This window comes from Microtus ochrogaster, chromosome 10, assembly GCF_000317375.1.
Source record: "Microtus ochrogaster isolate Prairie Vole_2 chromosome 10, MicOch1.0, whole genome shotgun sequence".
In the NCBI taxonomy this organism is placed as follows: domain Eukaryota; kingdom Metazoa; phylum Chordata; class Mammalia; order Rodentia; family Cricetidae; genus Microtus; species Microtus ochrogaster.
Window position 1 is genome coordinate 66,415,959 of NC_022016.1, and position 24,138 is coordinate 66,440,096.

Below are 24,138 nucleotides of genomic sequence, written 5' to 3' on the forward strand. Positions count from 1 at the left end.
AAGGAAGGAAGAAAGAAAGAAAAAAAGAAAAGATGGGAAGAAAGGAAGGAAAGGAGAGAGAGGGAGGGAGGTAAAGATGATGATACAAGCCAACTCAGAAAATTTCATGGCAGTGTTTGGAAGCCCTGGCAGTCTGCGACTTGAGTTTGAACATCATGAGAATAGACTGAACATGTCTTATTTGAAGTCTTCAGAACAGCACTATTTTGGATTTGGGATGTTTTATTCAGATTATAGAATATTTGCAACCGGGCAGTGGTGACACATGCCTTTAATCCTAGCACTCGGGAGGCAGAGGCAGGTGAGTGAGTTCAAGGCCAGCCTGGTCTATAAGAGCTAGTTCCCAGAAAGCTAGAGCTGTTACACAGAGAAGTCCTGTCTTGAACCAAACCCCCCCCCCAAAAAAAAGAATATTTGCATATATGGAAGGAAATTTACTAGAACTTCATACTCTATATTTTATATATACTGAAAATAAGTTCATGCAGTTTTTCTAGTAATTTTGTCATGTTTCTTGTTCATAGGGAGCAGCTGCAGAGGACGGCCAATTAAAACGAGGTGACCAGATCTTGGCTGTCAATGGGGAGACCCTGGAAGGTGTTACTCATGAGCAAGCTGTCGCCATTCTAAAGCAGCAGAGTGGGACTGTGGCCTTGACTGTGCTGCCCTGAGCGCTTGTCCTGATCCTGACACACAGACGAGAATACAACAGGCTCTGTGGCTTCCGGTTGGGATGGAAAGTTGCCTCAGCTAAAACCCAGCATCGTCACTGGCTCTGATTCTGTTTGCAGAAACAGGAGCTGCTGCCTCCGCTTCCTACCCACATCCCGCATTCCCACTGAGGCTTAACTGCAGCTCCTGCGGTTTCCTCTAATGAGTGGAAACAAAGGTTTTGCTTGTTGTCTTAACTCGTGATTTACTTATGCTAATTTGTCTCTTCAAATAAGGCAGAAAACATTAGCAGTGTAATTAACTTCCTCACAACGAACTATTCACGCCCTGCCCTGGGAATTACTGCAGTCTCTTCCACGTGACTCACAGTCAACTCCCCGTCTCTAGCTAGATCTGGATTGTTAGTCATTGATCCTGAGGAGCCTCCACAGATTCTGTAATCCACCCAGCATTGGGAAGGCTTTGTATCTGAGTTTCACAAGTGCACACTGCTTATCAAGTGTGCCTTGATCTCCCGCAGCCACACTGGGTCACAGCGCTGGAAAGCTTATTCAGAGTAATGAGCATCTTAGCAGGTGGTGTCACCCCTCCCTCTCCGCTGTAGACCACCGGCTGGGTATCCTCGGCCTTGTTCAGACTGAGTGACAAGTTCAGTTTGCCTTTCCCTTACCTCCACACCAGTAGCACAGTTGCTCAGCTTGCCCCAGCTCTGTGCTGCACTTGAACATAAAGTAACTGAGCAAATGACCTGGGGTCCGTGTGCTCAGCTTGAGTTTCCCAGTCTCCTCCTCCCATTGGCTGAAGCTCTGCAGCTCAGAAAGCAACTGTAGCCGTAGCCCAGCTAGGAGAGTGAAATGGACTGGGGGAGGGTGGGGTGCTTGTCACTGAGTTCTGCAGAATCTTCCACTGAAAACAATGGAGAGCACCTGACGGGCGAGCCCAAGGTCAGCAATGGCAAAGTTCAGCTTCATTTAGCCATAACCCAGTGCTACATATTGTTCAGTAATCAACAGGATTCCATGGGCCCTAATGTAAAATGTTATTTAATTAGTGAGGATTTTAACTGAGATTCCCTTTGAGTAGATGTAATCACAAAAGCGTTAATTCTTACTGTAATATTTTTGTGGCTATTCCAAAGTGCAGAGTGCCCAAGTTTTATGTTGACAATGCTTTTCCATGACTGGTATTAAGTTTTTTGAGATTCCATAGGGTTTTTAGAATTTCTGATGTATCCAAGATACGTGGTTTTTTTAGGATCCCATCTCCCAGCCTCAGTGCTCTGTGTAAATGAAGCTTGTAAGAACACCTCAAGCGGCAGAGACCAAATGAAGCCCAGAGGAAAATGCACCCTAAAAGATAAAGAAGGTAGCTGCATTGATGCTTTCAAAGTGTGATTCGGCTTCATTTTGATGGGATGACTCTAAATACACATTTTGAAATAATGCATTGTTGTTGTGTCTTTCTTTACTCGTCATCCTTTTAGGGCATGTTACTAAGTCTATTAATGAAGTAATTGTGATACTTTATGCACCAAGTCCTGCAGGGCCCTGTCTCTTTCCACAGGGCTAGTGAGTAGTTGCTGTGCCAAAGGCTTGCTGCTATCAGAACTTACTGTACACCGAGAAGACAGTGATTGCAAGCGCAGTCTTCTTAAACTCACATATATTATTTTTTTTGGCCATTTAAGTCTGCTACTAATATCATTAACTGGAGTTAGCCAAAGAGGTTATGAACTAGAAAAAAAATAACAAAAGTAGAGAATGCTTTTATGTATAGATATTTCTAAAGGTTCTAAACCAAGGCAGCTGGCTAAGGAGCAGGCAGAGACATGGTTTACAGTGTACACCTTAATCTCTGCATCTAATTTTTTGTTCTTTAGCTCAGCCTTTCACAGTGTCCTGTTGCAGTCTGCAGTCTGGGCTGAGGCTGTAGTTCAGTAGGTAGAACGCCCTCTTCTGACTTCAGTGGGTACTGCAAGCACAGGGTGCACAGACCCACATGCAGGCAAGACACCTGTGCATATAAAATAAACTATATTTAAAAATAAGAAAATAAAAATTATGATCTTTTAAAGGAGATTTATTTATGTGTGTGTGCCTGCGTGAGTTTTACATGCCACACAGATGTCAGAGCCCGGGTGGGCCGCACAGACCCTTAGAACTCCTTCCTATCCCTGAGCTACAGTTGTGAGCCACCCTGAGAGTGCTCTACAGGAGCCATAAGTGAGCTTATGCCTTAACCTTCTCTCCAGCCTCCAAAATTTCAATCTTGTATTTTTTTTTTAAGATACAGATTCCTTAGGAGCTGGAGTTATACACAGTTCTGAGCCAGCTGACATGGGTGCTGAGAACTGAACCCAAGTCCTCTGGAATAGCAGGAAGTGCTCTTAACTGCTGAGCCATGTCTCCAGCCCCTTTGATTCTTTGGTTCTGGTTTGTAATTTTTGTTTTGTCTTTGTTTGTTTTGAGACAGGGGTCTCACTATGTAGCCCCAGCTGGCCTAGAATGCACTATGTAGACTGGGGTGGCCTCAAACTCAAAGAAATCCACCTGCCTCCCTGCCTCTAGCTATTGAGTGCCAGGATTAAAGGCATGTGCCACCATGCCAGCCTAAATTCTTTTTCATAAAATGAAAATAAAGCTTTTTAAGAAGACACAGCTGGCTTTGCTTACAGGAATGCCCCCTGACCTTGCTGCATCTGTGGAATGAACAGCTTTACCATCGGTAAGTCTGCCCTGTGCACCTCTGTAATGTCCTGTCCAAAGTCCTAGCGAGCATTCTACGACAGCAACTTCCAAACCCACCCACCTAGGAGAAAGCGCCATTTTAAAGAGAGTGGGGGGACTCTTGGAGAAACCCACACCACAAATCTTAGACTTTCCGCCCCAGAGCCTTCTTTTTCTTAACCCTCTGCAGAAAATCTGTGTTTCAAATGCTTCTCAATTTCTGCTTCCTATTGGCTCCTCTTCCTGAGTCCTTTTCTGTATGAAACCGAGGGTAGGGTTTTACCTGAGTCAGGGTACCCGAAAGACTAAGGGAATTCGGTGCTGAAGCCGAGTGCTCCAGCCGGGGAAGGCCGCCATGTTTAAGCACCTTTTAGGCAAGAATGAAATACTGGCAAGGGAGCCCTATTCTAAACTTGCTGTCTCCTATCCCTCACGGCTGCGGGGCTTTGGCGTACAGAAGCCTGCGATGTCTGAGATAACCGCATGGTGGCGCAAGAGACACCGCGAGTATGAGGCTTTTGACCAGCGCTCTTGGCAGGTAGGTGGGCAAGGAGTCTGGAGTGATAAATCCGCCTGCAGTGTGTGAGTTCACGACTTTCTGAAACCCAGTTCTCAGAATGTCAACGCCACATCCAACAATAACACAGGAAGGAATGTATCCCTCACATTTTTTAGTCCCCAAGGCCAGGTTCCATTGCCTTCCAGTTCTCCCCTTCTTATTGCAGCTGAATCAGTTGCCTTGACAACTGTGCAGTAATCCATGAATGTGAGTATTTGGGGGCTTGGGGCCCCACCCCAACCCCTCTCCCTACCTCCAGGATGGGCACTGTTGGGGCAGCTTGTTGATAGAACGTATGTTATTGTATGTATGTATGTGTGTGCTATTGAGGATGAATTTAATAATTGCAAATTGAATAGTTAATAAAACTGATCTTTGCTGAGGATGCAACTCAGCTGATATCATTACAGGCACAAAGCCCTGGGTTTCACTGCTGGCATAAACTAGGGACGGTGGCACATGCTTGTCATCTGGGCACTCAGGTCACAGGAAGATCAGGAGTTCAAAGTCATCCTACGTTACATAGCAAGTCTGGGCTACATGAAGCCCTGTTTGTTTATACATAAAACTGACAGATGAGATAGAATAAGGTTTTTCACGTATCTACAATATCCATTAAGGGCTCAGGAGCTAGAAACTGGATGAGACATGTTTCCAGGAAAGACATGGTGGCTCACACCATAGCCCAGCACTTAGGAGACGGAGGCAAGAGAATTTCTCCAAACTGAGGCCAACTTGTTCTAAGTTCCAAGCCAATCAGAACTCCACAGTGAGACCTTGTCTCAAAAAAAAAAACCACACACACACACTCGCAAGGTCATAACACATATACATAAAAAGGAACCCATCTTCAAAAGGTGAAATTTTCTAATAAACAGATAGAAGTGAAAATATTATACTGAGTGCTCTTAACCACCGTGACACCTCTCCAGTCCCTGTGCTTTTGTCTTTGAATCTTGATAGAAATGGCACACAGGCAGGAGGCCCCTACAGCTTCGGTTATCTGCTCTGCCAGATCTTATAGCCCTTGCCTGTCTCGGTCCAGTGTCCCTGCTTTACAGCCCTCTCTCTCAATTCTGCTCTGCTCAAAACTTTTGCCCCTGTGCCTTGAGCTCTCCTCTTGTCTCTGGCAAGACAAGAACAGAAGAACAGCCACCCCTTAATAGCATCATACAATGAGATCAGTGTTCAATTTCCCTTTGCCCTCAAATGTTATGTAGGGTCGGGTGTCTCAATCAGGATTCAAACAAGCTCAGCAAAGTGAGGGTCTTTGCTTTTGTTGTTGCTGCTGTTTTGTTTTGTTTTGCTTTGCAACAGGGTTTCATGTAGCCAGACTGGCCTCAAACCTGTGAAGCAGCTGAGGTTGGACCGGAATGTAATGTTCAATACTCTTACCTCCCTTCTCCAAGAACTGAGATTACATGCAATTGCCACTATGCCCCACCTGTTTGAAATTCCTTTTAAGGATTGCGTGATTGAATTTTCAGCTATAGTTTCTTCCCTGCCCTCTATTGCTTCATTTAAAAAGTATTTATTATTAGTGTGCATGTGTGATATGTCCGTGTGGGTACATGAATGTCACCACACATGTGTGGATGTCAGGGGACAACTCTGTGGCACCGGTTGGTTCTCTTCTTCCTTTGTGTGGTTCCAGGAACGAACCTCAGGCTGCCAGGACTACAAGGCAAGTCCTTTCTCAGCGGAGACATCTCGCTCTGTTTCTCTTTGATGTGACTTTGTTTGTTTAATTTGGTTTTCAGAGACAATGGTGTCTCTTGTAGCCCAGGCTAGCTTCCAACTACCTATATAGCCGAGGATGACCTTGCCCTCCTCCCCGTGTTCAGAGAATACAGGTGCTTGCCAACTTAGCTTTTGCTGTTTACTGTTAAGGAAATTGGGCCACTTTGTGTAGCTCAGCGGTAAAGCCTTGCCCAGCATATTTAAAGCCAAAAATGCCTCCAGCGTTGCAAGAGAGAAACACACAGAGAGAAATAAGGGACTGGAGAAATGGCTCAGCGGATGAAGGTGCCTGCCACCAACCCTGATGGCTGCGTTCCAGTTCCGGGACCTATTTGTTGGCAGGAGAGAAATGACTCAGGAAAGTTAAAGTTGTCATCTGACCATGTGGCACAATCACAGACCCCACACAAATAGATGAAATATTAATAAAATAGCATTAAAATAAAAAATTAATGAGAATAGTTTTGCATGACTAATTCTACATTTTGAATTGTTGCCTGCATCCGTACAGTATACTTAATAATACTGCTCTGAATCATGTTTTTCCTAAACCATACGTGGAAACCAACCCTGATCGTGCGTGCGCTTGCCTGTGTGTACACGCGTGTGTGTACATGTGCGTGCATGTGTGTACATGTGTGTGTACATGTGTGTGTACATGTGCACGTGTGTGTGTACATGTGCGTGTGTGTGTGTTGCTGAGGACAGGATCCAGGACATTTGCACACGCCAGGCACGTGCTCTACCACTGAGCTCTGTCTTTAGATTTCTTCTCCATCTTTGTTTGTCTGGTTTTGGTTGTTTTGTTTTGTTTTGTTTCAAGACAGGATTCTCTGTGTAGCCCTGGCTGTTGTGGAACTCGCTTTGTAGGCCAAGCTGGCCTCGAACTCAGAGATTCGCCTACCTTTGCCTGGGACTAAATTCTTTCTGGGATTAAAGCCCTTCACCACCACTGCTGGCTCATTTTAATTTTTATTTAAGGGTTTTCTATTAATTGTGTTTATTTACATGGAAATCCCATCCCTCCATCCCCCCTCATTTTTTTCTAATAGATTGTCCCTAGTTGGTGGAAGCTTGGGAGGACTCAGAGGTGTGGCCTTGTTGGAGGAGGTGTGTCACTGGGGATGGATGGGCTTTGAGGTTTCAAAAGACTGTCCTGGGTCTTTTTCTCGCTCTCCCTCATGGTTATGTCTCAAGATGGAAGTTCCCAGCTGCTGATCACAGCCATGCAGTGGACCCGCTGCCGTACTTGCCACCATGACGGTCACAGGCTCTAGCTTCGGAGACTGTGAGCCCCCGATTAAGTTGTCTTGGTTATGGTGTCTTGTCACAGCAACAGAAACGTAACCAGGACAACGATGTCAAAGAGGAAGCAAATCCTTTTAAAAGTTCACTCCCATGAACTTAGTGACCTAATGTGGCCCACCTTCTGCCCTGTCACCCGGAACCCCAAAGGCTCCAACTCAGACAAATGCCCAGCACACCCTTCTTCTTAAGGCAAAGCCTCAGTGTTCAGCTCTGGTGGTCCTGGAACTCACCAGTGTATAGCAGGGTGACCTCAAGCTCATAGAGAGACACTTGCCTATTCCTCTCAAGGGCTGTGATTAAAGCTATGTGCACCACATCCAGCAAACCACTCTTCTTTGTTTTATTTATTTATTTTATTTTATGTGTGTTGCCTGCCTGCATGCACACCACGCGTGTGTTTGGTGTCCTTGGAGGTCAGACAAGACCATCAGATCCTCTGAAACTAGAGTTACACATTGTTGTAAACCACCATGTGGACCCTGGGAATTGAACCTGCGTTCTCTGCAAGAGCAACAGGTGCTCTTAACCACCGAGCCATCTCTCTAGAACCAACATCCTTAATCCTACAGAAAGCGTGCTACACATTGAGCAATAGCATCTGGTGTGCTGTGGCAGGAGGGGTAGGCTCCCTTACATGTTTCTTCATTCAACAAGGGGCTGTAGAACATGCTCGTCACCATCCTGGATATAGTGAATAAACCTGGATATAGTGAGTGAGAAAGATATGAGTCTTGTTTGGTTAGAATTACATTCTGTAATTTTTACTATTATGGGAGCAGGGAACAGAGAGACATGAAATGGAAATTCAGTTACTGAATACACTCAGCTCTGATAACTGGGAATCAAGAACACGGAGAATGCAACAGGGCATGGTGTGTTCCTGAAATCCCAGCACTTGGAAGGCTAAAGCCTGGAGTCTGAGGTCAATCGTAGCTACAAAGGAAGTTTAAGGCTAGCCTGGGCTACATAGCAAGCTATTGTCTTTAAAAAGTGTTGCGGTAAAAACAGTACTATGGCAGAGCTTTGGGAATGGAGCATGGATGTGTCTTCTTTAGGAAGGGTGGACTCAGAGGCCCCTTAGAGAAGATCTTTGTTTTTGTTAAGAGACAGGTCTCACTATAGCGCCCAAGCTAGCGCCAATTCATCTGCACAAAGGTATCCTCCTGCCTCCAGAGTAACTTGGACATTGGTAGCTGTTGCCGCCATTCCTTTAAGAGTTAATATTTGACCTGAGACCAGGGGATGGAAAAAATGGCAGCTTTGAAAAAAGTGAGAAAGTACGGATTGGCGCTGTAACCCAGTTGGAAGAGTGCTTGCCCGGCACTCGCGAGGTCCCTGATCTGCCCTACCCCCGACGCCTTGGCTCACGGGTCTGTAAACCATCACTAGGGAAGTGCAGGCAGGGGGATGAGGAGTTCAGAGTTCAGCGCGAATGGAATTCCAGGTTGAAGAGATTCTCTCAAAACATGAACTGGCAAGAGAGGCCACAGAGAGACAGCCAGTGCAAAGGCCCTGGAGCAGAAAGGTGAGGGCCAGAAATGCGCGAAGAGGAAGGCATCAAGAAAGGAGCCCGCAGCAACTGACACCACTGTTCGTCCTGGGCGCTTAGTGTGGGCTTTGTTGCGTCCAGAACCTGGAGTCAGGACAGGGATGTGTGTGTGCGCGTACGTTCCCCGGCTGGTGAGCGTGTTTTCAAATTTGCGCCCTAACTGCCCTCCAGAGTGTACGGGTTCTGGGCGTGGGCCACTGAGCCCCGCAGGCTCAGGCCCTACTGGGAGGGGGCTAGGGAAGCCGAGGGCGAGGGGGGTTGGGCCTAGAAACCTGCAAACTTCGCAGAGGGAGGGGAGGAGTCAGCACGCGACGACCGGCGAGTCCCTCCTGCGGTCAGACGCCGGGCCTGCTTTTGTTGGCGTGTGTGACCTCCCGGCTGGACCTCGTGGCTGCCAGGTAAGTCTGCTCAGGGCTAGGCCCCGGATGTCCCCGATCTTCTCACCCTGCTCCGCCTGTCCGGCCCCGGGATGGGGAGTGAAGATCGCTTCTCCACCCGGAAAGTGGGGGGACAGTGAGACAGCCGGGCGGGAGCTGCGCGAGGGCGGAGGTGAGCTTGAGCTCAAGGCCGCCCCAGGCAGAGCTCTGCGGAGAGCCTGGGGGACCCGGGCTCTCAGGCCCTTCCAGCCTCCACCTTCCAACGCTTTCCTCCGTGTCTCTGAATGGGAAGACGTTTCCATCAGTTTCTCTGCAAAGTTTGCTTTAAAAAAAATTGGACAGAATTCTTTTTCAAGTCATTAAAGATGCTATGCTAATGTAGCCTCGTGCACAGGACAGAAATCATCGTCCTCTGGCCTGCGCTTTGCCTCCATGAATTCGGATTCGGGTTGTTCCCTCCTTCTCCCTACCCCCTACCCTAGTGTTCCTGCTAATGACTTGTATATACTGTTTCAGCAAACACACATCCAAGAACTTTTACCCTCAACACGTGGGTGGTTCTCTACATACAAACTCACAACTTGACTTGGGATGTGCACTTAATTCCAGGTGCTGAGAGACGCGGCTGTGGGTGGACGGAACAGGTCCTGTGCTGCGGAGAGCTGGTACCTTAAGGTGCAGATTGGGTAAGCTGTAGAGTGTGCTCGTGGGGCACGGAGAAGGGCCCTCTGGAGTGGGACCGAAGTAGGGATGGGGCGTTGTCTGTATTCTGAGGTGGGATCCTTAACCTACTGTCGTGAATTTGTGATAGCATTGAAACCCACTGGGGATTGTCACCCTAGGAATCATTTTAAATCCCAGAGTTTCAAGCAGAAAACAAGCCCGGCTTGCTGGCGCACGCCCTTAATCCCAGCTGAGGCAGGCGGATCTCGGAGTGTGAGGCCAATCTGGCCTATAGAGTGAGTTCCAGGACAGCCAGGGCTACGTAGAGAGATCCTGTTTCAAACAAACAAACAAATACTAGAAACTGATGGGTAGCTCAGACCTATGGTCCCACCTGAGGTAAAAGGTAAAGGTAAAAGGTTCCCTGAAGGCTCACTGGGACAGTGAGACCCTGTCTCAACACAAACAAGAGCCTACGTAGTCCAACTTTTACCCCTAAGCTTTCTAGTAGGGTGAAGAACTGAGCGAAGTTGGCTGATTTCAGGCCAGCATTGGTGACGGGCATTAAAGCTGGGAAGTGCTCGGGGGAAACTGATGAGTTCTGGTGTGTTTCTCTATGCGGTTTGCTGTAGCGGTCTGCCCTGTGGGGTTGCGAAATCTCATTCCTTTGGGAGCTGGTGCCACTGTGTAGCTCCAATTGGATTCCAACTGGCTGCAGTTCTCTGGCCTTGTCCTCCCAAATCTGGGTTCCTGTGACACAGCGTGATTTACATTTTAAATAGTTTTGGAGCGCTTCCTTCGCTATATAGTTTGGGGAACCTCCTAGTGAAGTTTTTCCGATCTGGCCTTAGGGGGAGGGCATGACTTCCTGTCTCTGGAAGAGCTGGAGCGTCGTCTTGGATTTGCATTTCCTTGGCCCTGGCCTGGTCCCTTTTGTCACCTTCTGTTCTCTTTTCAGATGTTTATTAGCCCATTGCATTTTCAAATCCACAACTTGTTTCTAATTGTAAGTGTCCTCACCCTCAGCTTGCTGGTGTGCAGGGCTGTAGATTATCCCCCGCCCCCACCTGAGAGGTTTAGGGTACACGTGGCTGGGGGTGGGTGAGTGTGCCGCGTGGCTTGTGTCCTGGGTTCAGCATCCAGTATTGCATTACTTGCGTTTGATTTAGATATGTGCTTTTGAGAGAGTCTCACAGAACCCAACCTGACCTCCAAGTCATGTGGCCAAGTGGGGTTAAAGGCTTTAGGCCACCAAGCCTGTCTTGTGGGAAGGTAGGCTCCTTGAACTCCGATGTGAAGTGGAAGTTGGTCCCGAATTCCCAGTCCTTCTGCCTCTACCCAGCAAGTGCTGGCATGGCCTGCGCACCGCTTTACCCTGTTACGGTTTAGCACTGACCTCTATCTGCCTTGGAGATGCAAGGTGAAGGGCACAGCTGGGCAAGGATTCGGACTCCAGAGAGGGAGGAGTGTTTTTAACAAAAGGAGCTTCTAACTTCAACCTCTGTCAGTGCACCTTCCAACCGACTTCGCCCTTTGTCCCTCTCGTTGGGATTTTGTCTTTTCCTTGTGTAGCCCTGCAGCTGATGTGCAGGTTCTGTTCTGCTTCTCTTGCTCAACAGTTTGAAGCAACCTCCAATTTCCTGGTGTTGGTACCGTCACTCAAAAAAGCCACTAGGGGACAGTGGGGCTTTCACCGAGCCAGTCACCCCTGAGCTCTAGCGGACAGATCTCTGCCCCAGTACTGCGTTTCAATTACTGATCTTGAGTCACATGTGATGGCTTCTGTTTAATCCCAGCTCGGAGGAGGCTGAAGCAGGAGTATTGCTGTTAGTTCATGGCCAGTCTGAACTACATAATGAGTTCTGGAGAAGCCTGGTTTTCTTCCATGCAAGTTGTTTTCTGCTGTAGATAGGATGGATGTGGTTTTTGACTAATTTGGTTTTTGAGACAGGGTCTAACCCAAAGCCCTAGGGGGGGCCTGGTACTTGCTGTGCATCCCAGCTTGGTTTCAACAACCCCAGGTGCTGGGATTTCATTTATTTAACACTTTTACTTAACTTTGGCGTCACTGCAAAAACCGCAGCTCTTATCTTAAAGGAAATAAGAGGTAGCTTATTATGGACCTGTGTTGAGTGACTGGGAACACAGATTTAGGTTACCACTAATTCCATATTCCAGTTTGGAAGACATTCCATTAGGTTTTACAGAAAAGAAAGTCATAAATAAAGGCAAAAGATATATTTGGTGGGTACATCAGGGAGGCAGGTACAGTGGGCTTGGGGAAGCCTTTTAAAGGCGAGCATCACCACTGCCAGGCTGGGGAAGTGTTTCTCTAGGCCCAAGATACTATCTGATGACATTCTTGGCGCTTAGCTTTCAGGAAGCTGAGTCTAGAGGTCTGCTAAGTTAACAGATTCCAAAAGGTTCTTATCTGTTAGTCACAAGACAAGGGGTAGTGGAGGAATGGTGTTCTGGAAGGCTGGACTACCCCGCGATGAGGTCGCTAACCTTTGAACCTGCAGCATTCCAGTGTCCCCTGTACCGCAGCTCTCATCCGCCGAGCAGCCTCTGCAGACCCAGCCTTTCAGGGGTTCTCCCGTGCACCAGGTGCAGAAAAGTGCCCTCAGGTCTTGTTTGTTTCTGTGATCTCTTCAGCTACATTGGCATCTTTTTGTGTTTAGTAATATTTTGTATTTTTCTACAGAATTTTAGCTGTAGCTTCTCAATAGATATAAACTGTATAGCAGTTGGAAATATACAATTCCTGTTGGCCATTCAACAGGAGCTCTGAGAAGTTACAGGCTGATTTTGCTGTGCTGGAGATCTGAGTCAAGGGCCCTGCAGAAGCTGGGTGTGTGTGTGCTATTAACGGCCACCCCCCTTTATATTCTTTTTTCTTTTTCTGGGGGAGGGCGAGGTTTAAGGCAGGGTGCTTCTGAAAGTTGGGATTATAGGAATGGGCCACCTCTCAGTATTCAAAGAGCTCTGAAGCTTGGGGGGGGGGTTGTGTTTCAACTAGCTCTACCAACCAGGATGACAGCTCAGACCCATCTGCACCCAAATGTTGGGATCAAAGGCAAGCGCTGTTGCCACCTGGCTGTTTACAACTTTTAAATGTAGGGGTTCGTTCTCATTCAAAAAACAAACAAAAGCGGCTGTGATGAAAGGGAAACTTAATTTTTTAAGACAGAGTTTCTCTGTATAGCCCTGGCTGGCCTAAAACTCAAATCTGTAGACCAGGCTGACCTAGAACTCAAAGATCTGCCTGCCTCTTCCTCCAAAGTGCTGGGATTAAAGGTGTGCTCCACCAGCACCCAACATTTCATTCTTTATACAAGAAACAGACACGGCCTGGAGGGGATGGTTCAGTGGTTAAGAGTACCTGCTGCTCTCCTAGAGAGAGGACCCACGTTCAGCTCGCAGCACCCACATCAGGTGGCTTAAGACCATTTGTTACTCCAGCTCCAGGAGACCCGCCACTCCTGGCACGGGGACCTGCACTCGTGCGCATACCCACAGGCACACACATGCATAGCTACATATAATTAAAAAATCATAAAAATAAATCTTTTTAAGAAATGAAACAAAAGAGCCAATTCAAGGTGGTTTCAAGCGCTAGTCAGTTTCAAAGCCACTCCAGGCTAGGCTGTGAGGTCTTTTTCTTATTTTGTGTGGATCGGTTTAGGGAACATGTATGTATATTGTATGTCTGTGTACCATATTTGTGTGGATCGGTTTAGTAAACATGTATGTATATTGTATGTCTGTGTACCGTATTTGTGCCCATGGAGGTCAGAAGAGGGCATCAGCTCCCCTGGAATTGGAGTTTCGGGTTGTTAGCCACCACATGGGTACTTGAACAGAATCCCAGGTTCTCTGGAAGAGCAGCCGAGCCGTCTCTCCATCCCTTTTAAATAACAAGCTCACTTTGGTTTGGAGTAGAGCTGCCAGGTTCTGGAAGCTCACACATAAAGCAGCACTAAGTTTCACCCTGACTTTTGTCCTTCCAAACCACTTCTACTGTAAACTGCCTAATTCAGACATATTTGCACGTCTACTTAATGAACCCCTTCCTAGGCTGGGCCCTGGTGGTGGCAGTCCTGTATCTCATCTGCTCAAGAGGGAAAAACAAGAGTATCTCAAGTTCAAGGCCTGGCTGGGCTCAGAGCTAGGTCCAGGCAGCCTGTCTCTGCCTCCAGAGTGCTGGGATTGAGTGTGGTGACTTGATTTAGATTGCTTGCAGCACTACAATGCCCCACCCCCCAGGACCACTTGCCTCAGATACTGTGATGCTACACCTGAACCTAGATTTTCTTCTGCAGGGCAACATGGTCCTAGTGAATAAACCCAGCATGGTCTTGCTTATAAGCTTGCTTGTTGCCAATGCGTTTGGTTGGCTAGTATGTGCTTTAATGGTTTTTGTGTGTCAGGCTGGGCCAAGTGCCTGCTTAGCGCACACAAGGCCTCGCTGCTGCTCTCCAGCTCCAGAACTCCACCCGCAGGGAACTGCATCAATTTTTTTATGAGACTGAAGAAACTTGTGGTCTTTTTTGTCTTTTAAACCTCATCATCCTTCATGTTGTCTAGCCCCTACGGTTACTGAAATAGTTCCCTTTTGCTCTTCTCTAGAATTCTGGGGTTTGGCTATAACTCAGAAAACTCTGACAGAGTTGGTAGCGCCGGCATTGTATCCCCCGCATTGAGAGGCAGGTGGGGGAGTGATGCATACAAGTTTGGTTCTAGCAAGTTCTAAACCAAAATAAAGCAAAGCAAAACAAATTTGCTTCAGATTTCCAGATTAAATATGAATCATTGTCCTCTGCTTTGTTACTGTTTAATTGTTTCTGAGACAAGGTCTCACTGTGTCCCCCTGGAGGGCTGGAAATTTCTGTGTAGACCAGGCTAGTCAGCTAAACAGATCCTCTGCTTCACTTTACATGTTATGTTTTAATTTTATTTTATTTATTAACTTAGTTTCTTACTTATTATTATTATTATTATTTTGCTTCCAAGACGGGGGATCCCTGTATAGTCCTAGTTTTGCAGCTGTCCTTGAACTAACAGAGATTCACCTACTTCTGGTCCTCCCCCTCCCCCCCCAGTGCTGGGATTTAAGGCGAGTGCCAGTGCCACCACTGCCCAGCTGTTTTAACTACATTTTGTGTGTTCTCCGTGAACACAGTGTGTTGAGAAATTCTTGTGGAAGTCAGGACATTCTCCCAGCTTAGGGATCCTGGGCGTACTTAGGTTGACTCTTCTATGGTTCTTATTTTCCTTGTGTATGTGTGTTTGTTTGGTGTTTCGTTTTTTTTGAGATAGTAACTCTGTAACCCAGGCTGGTCTACTTGGAGCAATCCTCCTGCTTCAGCTTCCCTAGTGCTGGCTGGGATCACTGTCCTGAGCCTCCGTGGTTGATCTAAAGGGAATGAGGGGTGAGAGTGGTGTGTACTCAGAACCCAGGGCCTTGGCAAGGTCGGCAAGCCCCCTTGACTAAAACCCCGTCTGCCTTTGTACCTTTATATATAGCGTAGAAAGCGACTTTGGCTCAAACACTCCTTTGTTTTGCTCTTGGATTGTGTTAAGAACACAGAAACATGGAGAACTGCAAAGAAACGTTTTCTCAAGAACTAAGGATCCAGCTCAGCAGTGGCAGCAGACACCTTTAATCCCAACCTTGGGGGCAGAGGCTGGCAAATCTCTTGAGTTCAAGGCCCGCCTGGTCTATAGAGCAAGTTCCAGGACAGCCAGGGCTAAACAGAGAAATGCCATCTTAAGAAAAAAAAAGAAAGTCCAGACATTTTGGTTTTTCGAGACAGGGTTTCTCTGTGGCTTTGGAGCCTGTCCTGGAACTAGCTCTGTAGACCAGGCTGGTCTCGAACTCACAGAGATCCGCCTGCCTCTGCCTCCCAAGTGCTGGGATTAAAGGCTATGCTGGGTATGGTGCCCGTCTCTGGGAGCTAGAGGCGGCAGGTAACAAGAGGTTAAAAGGCCAGCCTCAACTATGTAGCAAGTTTCAGGCTAGCGAGGGCTAAATGAAACCATGTCTCAAAAAAGGGTTTGTTGTTGCTGCTCTCACAAAGTAAGGTGGCACACGCCTGTGGTCCCAGCACTCCAGGGGCAGGAGGAGGAGACCCTCGCCCACCCCCAGCCCATGTTTTCATTGCTCATGTTTAGTTTCAGGGTAGGAATCACCTGTAGGTAAGGAAAAACTGTTTCCTTTTGGCCCTGCGTGTTTCCCACAATTCTGTGCGGCCAGCTTGGCAAATGGCCCAGTGTGCTGGTGGTAGGGGCGCCTTTAGGAGGCCAGGGCGACTTGAGGTAAAGCCAGAAGCTGCCCCCATCCCAGTGTCTTCCTCCCTGTGACTGTGATGAGCAGACACCAACTTCCACAAGCTCCTACCACGAGACATGCTGCTCCCAAAGGCCCAGGGTGGCCGAGCAGCCCCGTGGACTAAAACCACGGAACCCAAAGGAGCCTCTTTTTCCTTTAAGATGTTTGTCTTGGGCATTTCGTGACAGTAACAGAAACTTAAGAAGCCAAGTCAAAAGACCAGCTCAGCTCCCTCCTCTCTTTCCCATCCCGGCACATCTACACGCTCAGAAACAATACAGTTTTGCTGCTCACGATGTTTGGTTTCCATGGAATTGTGGGTCCTCCCAGTATTTGTGACCTGATGTCTGGTTTCTGGTTCTGCTCCTTGAGTCGTTAGTCCTCAGAAATTCCATGATTCTTCAGGCAGTGTGAGTATGGTTTGCTGTGATGAGCCCACAAGTGACGCGTTCCTATGGTAACACATTTACCTACCAGGTCAGTCCGGATTCCATCCCAGCAGCTGTCCTCTGGCTGGGTGTCTCAGCAGGAAGAGATACTCATAGTTAGTATAGCAAGTGTTTTATTATGTTGAGGGTTATTACACGGTCATCATACAAAGGTCCCATAATAAATTCCTAACTATGATCCTAAGCCTGTCTCCCCAAAGCAGCTCACCTCTGTATCTTTTGATGTGAGGGGCAGAATCCAGATGTGCAGGGCAAAGCATTGCTCATGGTCTCTGCTTATATCCACTAGGTGTCATAGGGTTCTAGGTCTGTGTCTGGTGTCTTGAGTGAGTGATGTCACTGGGTTCTGGCTATGAGGTGCAGCCTTGGCTGTAGTGGGATCCTGACTAAGCTATAAAGGGCATTTTTTAAAATTATGCTCATTACAGTGGGAGTAGTCCACTCTCCCACTTCTGTCCCCACAGTCTGGGGGTCCTTAAGCACAGACTGGGCCTCTGGGAGAGAGGAAGAGAACTGGAGTTTACTTTGGCTCCCTTAGGGAGTTTCTAACATTGTGCATTCTGCAAAAATAATGTTCTTAGGTTGGCCTCAGCTGTTTGTGTTTTTTTTGTTTTGTTTTGTATGTGATATGTAATGCCTTCCTTTTTATTTTTCAATTTAATGTTTTTGTTATATTTGGTTTATTGTGTGTGGCTGTGCATGTGAGGTCAGAGAACAGTTTGTCAAATGACTTCTGTCTCTCCATGTGGGTCCAGGGATCAAGCTTGGATTGGCAGGCGCCATTCATCCCCCTCTGCGCCATCTTTATAGTCTTCGAAAATCCATCTACTATGTAGACCAGGCTAGCCTTGAACTCATAGAGATCCACCAACCTTTCTTCCCAGGTGCTGGAATTAAATTCGTGCACTACCGTGCCCGCCTTGCTGGTTCTCTTAAATCTCTTTTTTAGACCTATTTTGTGTGTATTGTATTCCCAAGCTACATCCCCAGCCCTTGTTTGTTTTGAAAGGAGGGGGGGTCTCACTGTGCTGCCTACACTCATCACCAACCCCTGGACCCCACTTTGGTCTCTTAATTAGATGGACTATAGGCATGAACTCCCATGTCCACCTCTAAGTGGTTTTTCGTCATCGTGCATAAATTGTGAGTTCTGACCTTTATGTCCCCTTGTGATCATATCCGTGTGTAAATCCCATTAGTAACCCTCTATGCTAAATATTTATTAAGTACACATAGCATAGTTTTCTTAGATGACTTTTTTTTTTTTATTATTCTTTTAGGATTTTGGATTTCTGAAGCCCTCTCCAGTGTTAGCACATCCACGATGTCGGGTGTGCAATCAAAAGCGGCCAGGCTTCAAAAGGAGCACAAGGAAAAGTTCTTAGCAGACACGGAGAGGGAAATGGCCTCCTCCGAGGATTTAAAGTACAACCACGTATCGGCAGCCATGATGAAGAAGTTTAATGCTTTAATGGAAATGCAAGACATGATGTTCGTGGAGATGAGAGAAAGCCTTAAAAATGACCTAAAGGAAATGCTGGTAAAACATACGCCACCTGAGGTGAAGAGTTTGCAGGAGAGCGCGCAGCAGGAAGGAAACGAGTCCGCCTCAGAGAAAGTGGAGGAGGGAAGTTCTGAAACAGATGAGGACACCGAAAACCTCTCGGTGAAAAGCGAGGAGAAGAGCCAGCTGAGTAGGAAGCAGGACAAAAAACAACCCAACAGCAGCCGCGGTGTGAAACCATCACCAGAGAGGATGGGAGAAGCCCAGCATCATGTAGATGAGGGGTGTAGAGAGAGCAGGGGCCATGTAGACCTTCTAGAAGGAAAGGACCTGGAGAATGGGGAGAAAGAAACAAGCCATGGGAACAAAGAGAGCCTCCCAAAAGCCTCCGGAGAGGGCGGTGCGCCGGAAGAGAGAGCGGTCCTTAGGCTGGCTGCCGACTTCTCAGCCGCCACGCTGGATGTTAACAGGCGGTGGGGCCGTATCTTCCGTCTTCTGAAGGAGACAGAGCTGGAACCCGAGCTGCAGTGCTCAGTTAAGCTAGCGTTTAAATGCGATGGCGAAGCAAAGACTTTCTCAGACCTTTCCAGCCTCCGACAGTTTGCCAGCAGAAAGCCTTTTCTGCAAGAATTACTGAAAGATGTACTCCCACAAAATGAAGCAAGAAATGGAGGAAGAAATCAGCTTCAAGAAAGATTGGTAAGCTTACAAGGATGTAGGATTCGAGTATAAATAAGAGTTGGTGTGATTCTTTAACAAGCATAAAGTGACATTTTTAATAGCACTTTAAGTTGGAAGCAAAAGTACTGTTGCAAGTTTGAGAGATGAGCAGGGGAATTAAAGTTGGTTTGATGGGAGTTCTAGAAATTAGTAGCAAAACGTTTGTGTTAAAATTTAAGGTTAAGTCAGGTAGTTGGTGGCACACGCTTTTTAATCCCAGCACTCGGGCCAAGGCAGGTGGATCTCTGTGAGTTCAAGGCCAGCTTGGTCTGCAAGAACTAGTTCCAGGACAGCTAGGACTGTTAAATAAAGAAACCCTGTTTTGAGAAAACAAAAAAGAAAAAAATGGAGTTAAACACTAAGTAGCTTAAGTTTGTTTGTTTGTTTGTTTGTTTATTTTTGAGACAGGGTTTCGCTGTAGCTATGAGCTTGTCCTGGAACTATCTCAGGCTGGCCTCGAACTCAGAGAGATCCACCTGCCTCTGTCTCCCGAGTGCTGGGGTTAAAGGCGTGTGCCACCACCTCTCGGCTAGTTGGTTTTTTTTATGTGTATAATTTGCTTGGCATATGTGTATGTACACAGTGTATGTGTTTGGTGCCTGAGGAAGCCAGAAGAGGTGCTAGGGGTCCTGGGGTTTTAGATGGTCATGAGCTACCATGTCGATGCTGGGAACTGAACCCAGGTCCTATGCAGGAACAATTGCCCTTAGTCTCTGAGCCATCTCTCCAGCCCCTCATATTGAGTTTGTTTGTTTGGTTAGTTTGTTTTTTGTTTTCGAGATATTTCTCTGTCCCGGAACTCACTCTGTAGATTAGGCTGGCCTTGAACTCAGAGATCCCCTGCCTCTCAAGTGCTGGGATTAAAGGCATGCACCACCACCACCCAGCCTCATGCTGAGATTTTTAGCACACCTAGAATTTGCACCACTTTGTGTAAGGTAGGACTCAGACCTCAGTGTTCAGTTTCTTCCAGTTGCTCGCTGTCTTATTTTTATTTGTTGTTTGTTTTGATAAAGGCTCTCATTTAGCCCACGTTCTCCACTCCCGACTCTAGAACCTCCATCTCGAGTGCTGGGATTACAAGCACACCACTATGCCCACTGTTTGGGAATATAAGGCTGGGATATAGCTCAGATGGTAGGGTACATACTTCGCACGCACAAAGACCTGGGTCCAGTTCCCCAAACCACATAAATCAGGCATGGTTTCCGTGAGTGGTAGGAGTGGCAGCTGAGGCATGAGGACTGCCATGAATTTGAGACCAGCCTAGACCATTTGTTGTTGTGATGCTTTAACTCTTTGTTTTTTGAGGGGCCCACCAGCCAGCTCACAAATAAATCACACATAGAGGCTTATTATTACTTATAAATGCCCAGTTTTAGCTTGGCTTATTTCTAGCCGGCTTTGCTTAACTTAAATTACCCCCATTACCCTTTGCTTCTGGGTCTTTTCCTTTTACTTCTGTATCTCTTACTTTTACTCCGTGGCTGGCCCTACGTCCTTTTCCCTTTGGTCTCTAGTTGTTTCCCCTCTTCCGCCTTTCTCCTATTTATACCCTGCCTGCCAGCCCTGTCTATCCTTGCTTCAGCCTTGCTATTGGCCATTTAGCTCTTTATTAGGACCATCAGGTGTTTTAGACAGGCAAAGAATCACAACTTCACAGAGTTAAACAAATGCAGCATAAACAAAAGTCACACACCTGAACATAATATTCCCCTACAGTTAGTGACCCTACCTCAAACACACACACACACACACACACACACACACACAAAATAACAAAATAAAAAAGTTAAAATTGTGGGCTGACGGGATGGCTCAGTGTGTATTAGTACTTACCATATACAAGCTTGATGACCTGAGTCTCGATACCTGGGACCCACATGGTAGGACAGAGAAATAACTCCTTCCTGCAAGCTACCTTTGAGAACCTCCGAATGAGTTCGATGGCACCACCTCCACACATACACACACCCACAAATACGTACAATTAAAAAACATAGGTTAAATTGCTTTCGTGTTAGAGGGAAAGATACATCACCATTCAGGTGAATCTGAGTTAGCAGGCCTTAATTCTAAAGGGTTCTGTGAAACACGAAGAGCAATCATTAAAGGTGCTTAGTCAGTCCATATGCGACGCATTATGTACCAGGGATTCCGAAGGTCAGAGCAGGCATGATGATCTTGTGGAAACTTGTTCTAAATTCTGCAGAAGAAGCCATTTGTTAGGGTCATCATAGGAAACTGAATCTATTTGGGGACCCATGTCTTTGAGAATAGGTAACTGGATGTTGGGGTCTACCACTGTTGGTGGGGTTCTCAAATCATACCATGCAGAAGGTACTGAGTTTGATCTTCACCACAGGAGAAAAGTATTTAAGTTATTTTACAGGTATTTGTTCATTGTCATGGCAAATATATTAAATTTAGAGGGTGAAATAGAAGTTTTCATTCATTGAAAGGCATGACTTAAATAACTTTTTTAAACTTCTAGGGTAAAACTCTAGGAGACACAAAGCGTGAAGCTGGGAGAATAGCAAGCGATAGCTTGAGCTTCCTCTTCATCAACGAGGTAAACGTTGCTAGCCCAAACATGAAGACTTCTCAAGAAGAAACATTGCAACAGAAGGATAAAGAAACCCTCGCGTTGGAGAGGCAGGAGGTCTCAAGGCTAGAGGAGGGAAAAGTCCCGGAGGTGGAGGGAGAAGAAGAAAGTTCAGAGGGAGAGGCCTCGGATACGGAGTATGAAGAGGGTTCAGAGTTGGGGGAGGAGGAGGAGGAGGAGGAGGACTCAGAGTTGGGAGAAGAAGAGGGCTCAGAGTTGGGGGAGGAAGAACAGACCTCAGGAGAGGAGGAAGAGAGAGAAGAGCACTCAGAGATAGCGAAGGAGGAAGAGGCCTCTGTGCTCCATGAAACACGAGGCTCAACCTTCCAGGGCCTTACTGTGGTAGAGGAGCATGGAGTTGAGAAAATCACCAGGAGCGGAGAGGAGATTGGCTTAATTAGTTTGGTAGTAGATTCTGAATCAGAAAAAGAAGGAAATGTGAAGGAGACCTTCCATGGCCTGAGAGAACTTGCCTTTAGCTACTTGGTTTGGGACTCTAAGGAAAAGAAGCTGGTCAAGTACCAAGAGGGAGGAACAGCTGCCATGACTAGTCAGGGGATCGGGACACCCTGCCTAACCTTGTACTTGGCTTCTCCGTCAGAATCCCTAGAGGCAGGCGGTGACGGCACTAAAAGCCGCTCGTGTACAAGCCTGAGTGTTCCATCACAAGTCACTCCACTTTTAGTGAACGTGGAGAAAGGGAGATACAAGACCCCACAAATAGAAGAGCTAACAGCCAAAGAAGCAGACTTGATCCATGAAACTGAAGAAAACTTTAGAAGAAGTGTGATCGGTACTATCAGACAGATGCAAAGGGAGGTTGAAAATATTAAAAAACTTTACTTTTTCGATGTCTTAAATATGAAGAGTTCAATGGATGATCTGAATTCCTTAGCCTGCATGATTGAAGCGAGAGTGAATGAACAAGAAGATGCGGTGGAAGGGCTGACTAAGGAGACCATGCAACTGGCTAAGGAGATCGTGGACAAAGAGAGGCTGAGAGAGAGAGAGGACAGATTGCGAAGCTCCAACATCCGAGTGATAGGAATCCCAGAAAAAGAAAACCGAGAAAATGGAGCAGAGGACATAATTAAGGAAGTAATAGAAGAAAACTTTGCCGAGCTGGAAGACCAGAGTCTCGAGATCATCTGTGCTCACCGAATCCCTAACTCAGTGGATGAGCACAGACTCACACCTAGACACATCTTGGTGAAGTTTTGGAGTGCTGGTGACAAGCAGAAGATCCTAAAAGCTTCTAGAGCAAAAAAAGAAATAACCTACAGGGGAACAAAAATCAGACTGACAGCTGACTTATCACCCGGAACCATCGATGCGAGAAGCCAGTGGTCCGGGATCATCAAAGTTCTGCAGGAAGAAGGCTTTCAACCGAGAATCCTCTATCCGGCCAAGCTGGCGTTTGATTTTAAGGGTAAAACCAAGGTCTTTTTTGATATTGAAGAATTTAAGAAGTTTGTTTCTGATATACCCTTTTTGAAAGAACTGTTGAACAATATAATTTAGCAGTTTGGAATGTTTTCTGTCCACCAAAGTGCATCGGGAAACTAAGTAAAATTGGACACTGAACCATCACATCTCTGTCCAGAAGGACGGATGGCTGGATTTTTTTTTTTTTCTTTCTTTCAGGGTAAGGAGGAAGCAATTCACTACCTGAATGTTGGTTGAGTTAGCATATATAACATTTTAAAATAGCTATCTACCCTGGTAAGGAGGCATCTTCCTGTGTAAACACACACAGGGTAGAGTCTAGAGGTCACAGTGGGGTGGGCAGGCTGACTGAATCAACTCTCTTTTGCCATTATGTGAATTTTTATATTAAAATTTGGAGTTCTAATATATCATTTGTTTACATAATATTCCTACTAATATTTTCAAAAGTACCTTGCCGTTACTGTGTATTGTCTAAGAGCTTCTACACTTCATTGCTTCAAGCCGTCTGTTTTGTTGATGGAGTCTTTCTCTTAGAGGGTGACAGTGTGTGTATAGATAGTCCTGTGTTTGACATTAATCTGTCATCAATGGGGATGCACTGAAGAAATCAGGGGGAGCGAAAGGGAATGTTTTGTTTTACAATGACCTTTAGTCCCAGTTACCCTTGAATCCCTCTGTAGGACTACTCTCCTGCCTCAGCCTGCTGAGTGTTGGAATTTTGTGTTCAGACAACTGATAGAGCCCTGCCTGCCATCCCTGTGAGGTTGGGAAGGCTACAGAAGATAGTGCTAGGCACCCCTGGTTTTATTTTTTTGCCACACGGGGGGATAGGGTGAAGGGCCACTAGCTCGCTAGTTGTGCCCCCACCCTAATGTAAATGTCAGAGAGAAAATGGACACACTTGTCCTGCTGTGTTGTCTTTTTCTCTTTAAACTGTTTTTATCTTACATGTATGGATGTTTAGTCTGCACGTGTCTTTGTGCACCGAGTGCATGCCTGGTGCCCTTGGATGCCCTGGGACTGGGGTAGGTGCCAGAACTTGAACCCAGGTCCTTTGGAAGAACAGGGTATACTTAGGACCACTGAGCCATCTCTTCAGCCCTGTGTTGTCTTTTGCTGTGCTGCTTCGTTTTGAGTGGCTGCCAAGAAATTACCTCCATGTCTACTTTTTGATTGTACCACCATAACAGATTACCACAAACCTGATGGTTAATAACAGATTTAGGGACTGAGAGGATGGCCTAGTGGTTAAGGGAACTGGGTACTCTTCCAGAGGACCTGGATTTATTCCTAGTACCTACATGGCTGTTCACAGCCATCTGTTAACTCCAGTTCCAGGGGATCCAGGCACAAGTATGGTGCATAGATAAAAATGCAGGCAAAGCATCCATACAATACATGTATTAATCTTAAAAATGAACTTGAGCCCAGAGATCAGAAACCAGCCTGGGTAGCATAGGGAGACTCTTAAAACACATAAAACAAT

The 24,138-nt window shown here is 46.6% G+C and overlaps 2 protein-coding genes across 4 annotated transcripts in view; both read left to right on the top strand.

The window, feature by feature from the left end:
• The window catches only part of Patj (PATJ, crumbs cell polarity complex component), a 317,960-nt gene extending 315,844 nt beyond the window's left edge, over positions 1-2,116 (top strand). For all 3 annotated transcript variants that reach the window (XM_013348556.2, XM_026782090.1, XM_026782089.1), the window contains one exon: positions 525-2,116. In XM_013348556.2, coding sequence (XP_013204010.1) covers positions 525-671 — 147 coding nt within the window. In that variant the 3' untranslated portion in view covers positions 672-2,116. The remainder of the gene's footprint in view (positions 1-524) is intronic.
• Positions 2,117-8,846: 6,730 nt separating this feature from the next.
• Positions 8,847-22,724, top strand: L1td1 (LINE1 type transposase domain containing 1). The gene is made up of 4 exons (XM_013348488.2): positions 8,847-8,952; positions 9,541-9,617; positions 17,655-18,577; positions 21,093-22,724. The coding sequence occupies exons 3-4, from the start codon at positions 17,699-17,701 to the stop codon at positions 22,722-22,724; spliced, it is 2,511 nt and encodes an 836-aa protein (XP_013203942.1). The 5' UTR covers positions 8,847-8,952; positions 9,541-9,617; positions 17,655-17,698.
• The last annotated feature ends 1,414 nt before the right edge of the window (positions 22,725-24,138 follow it).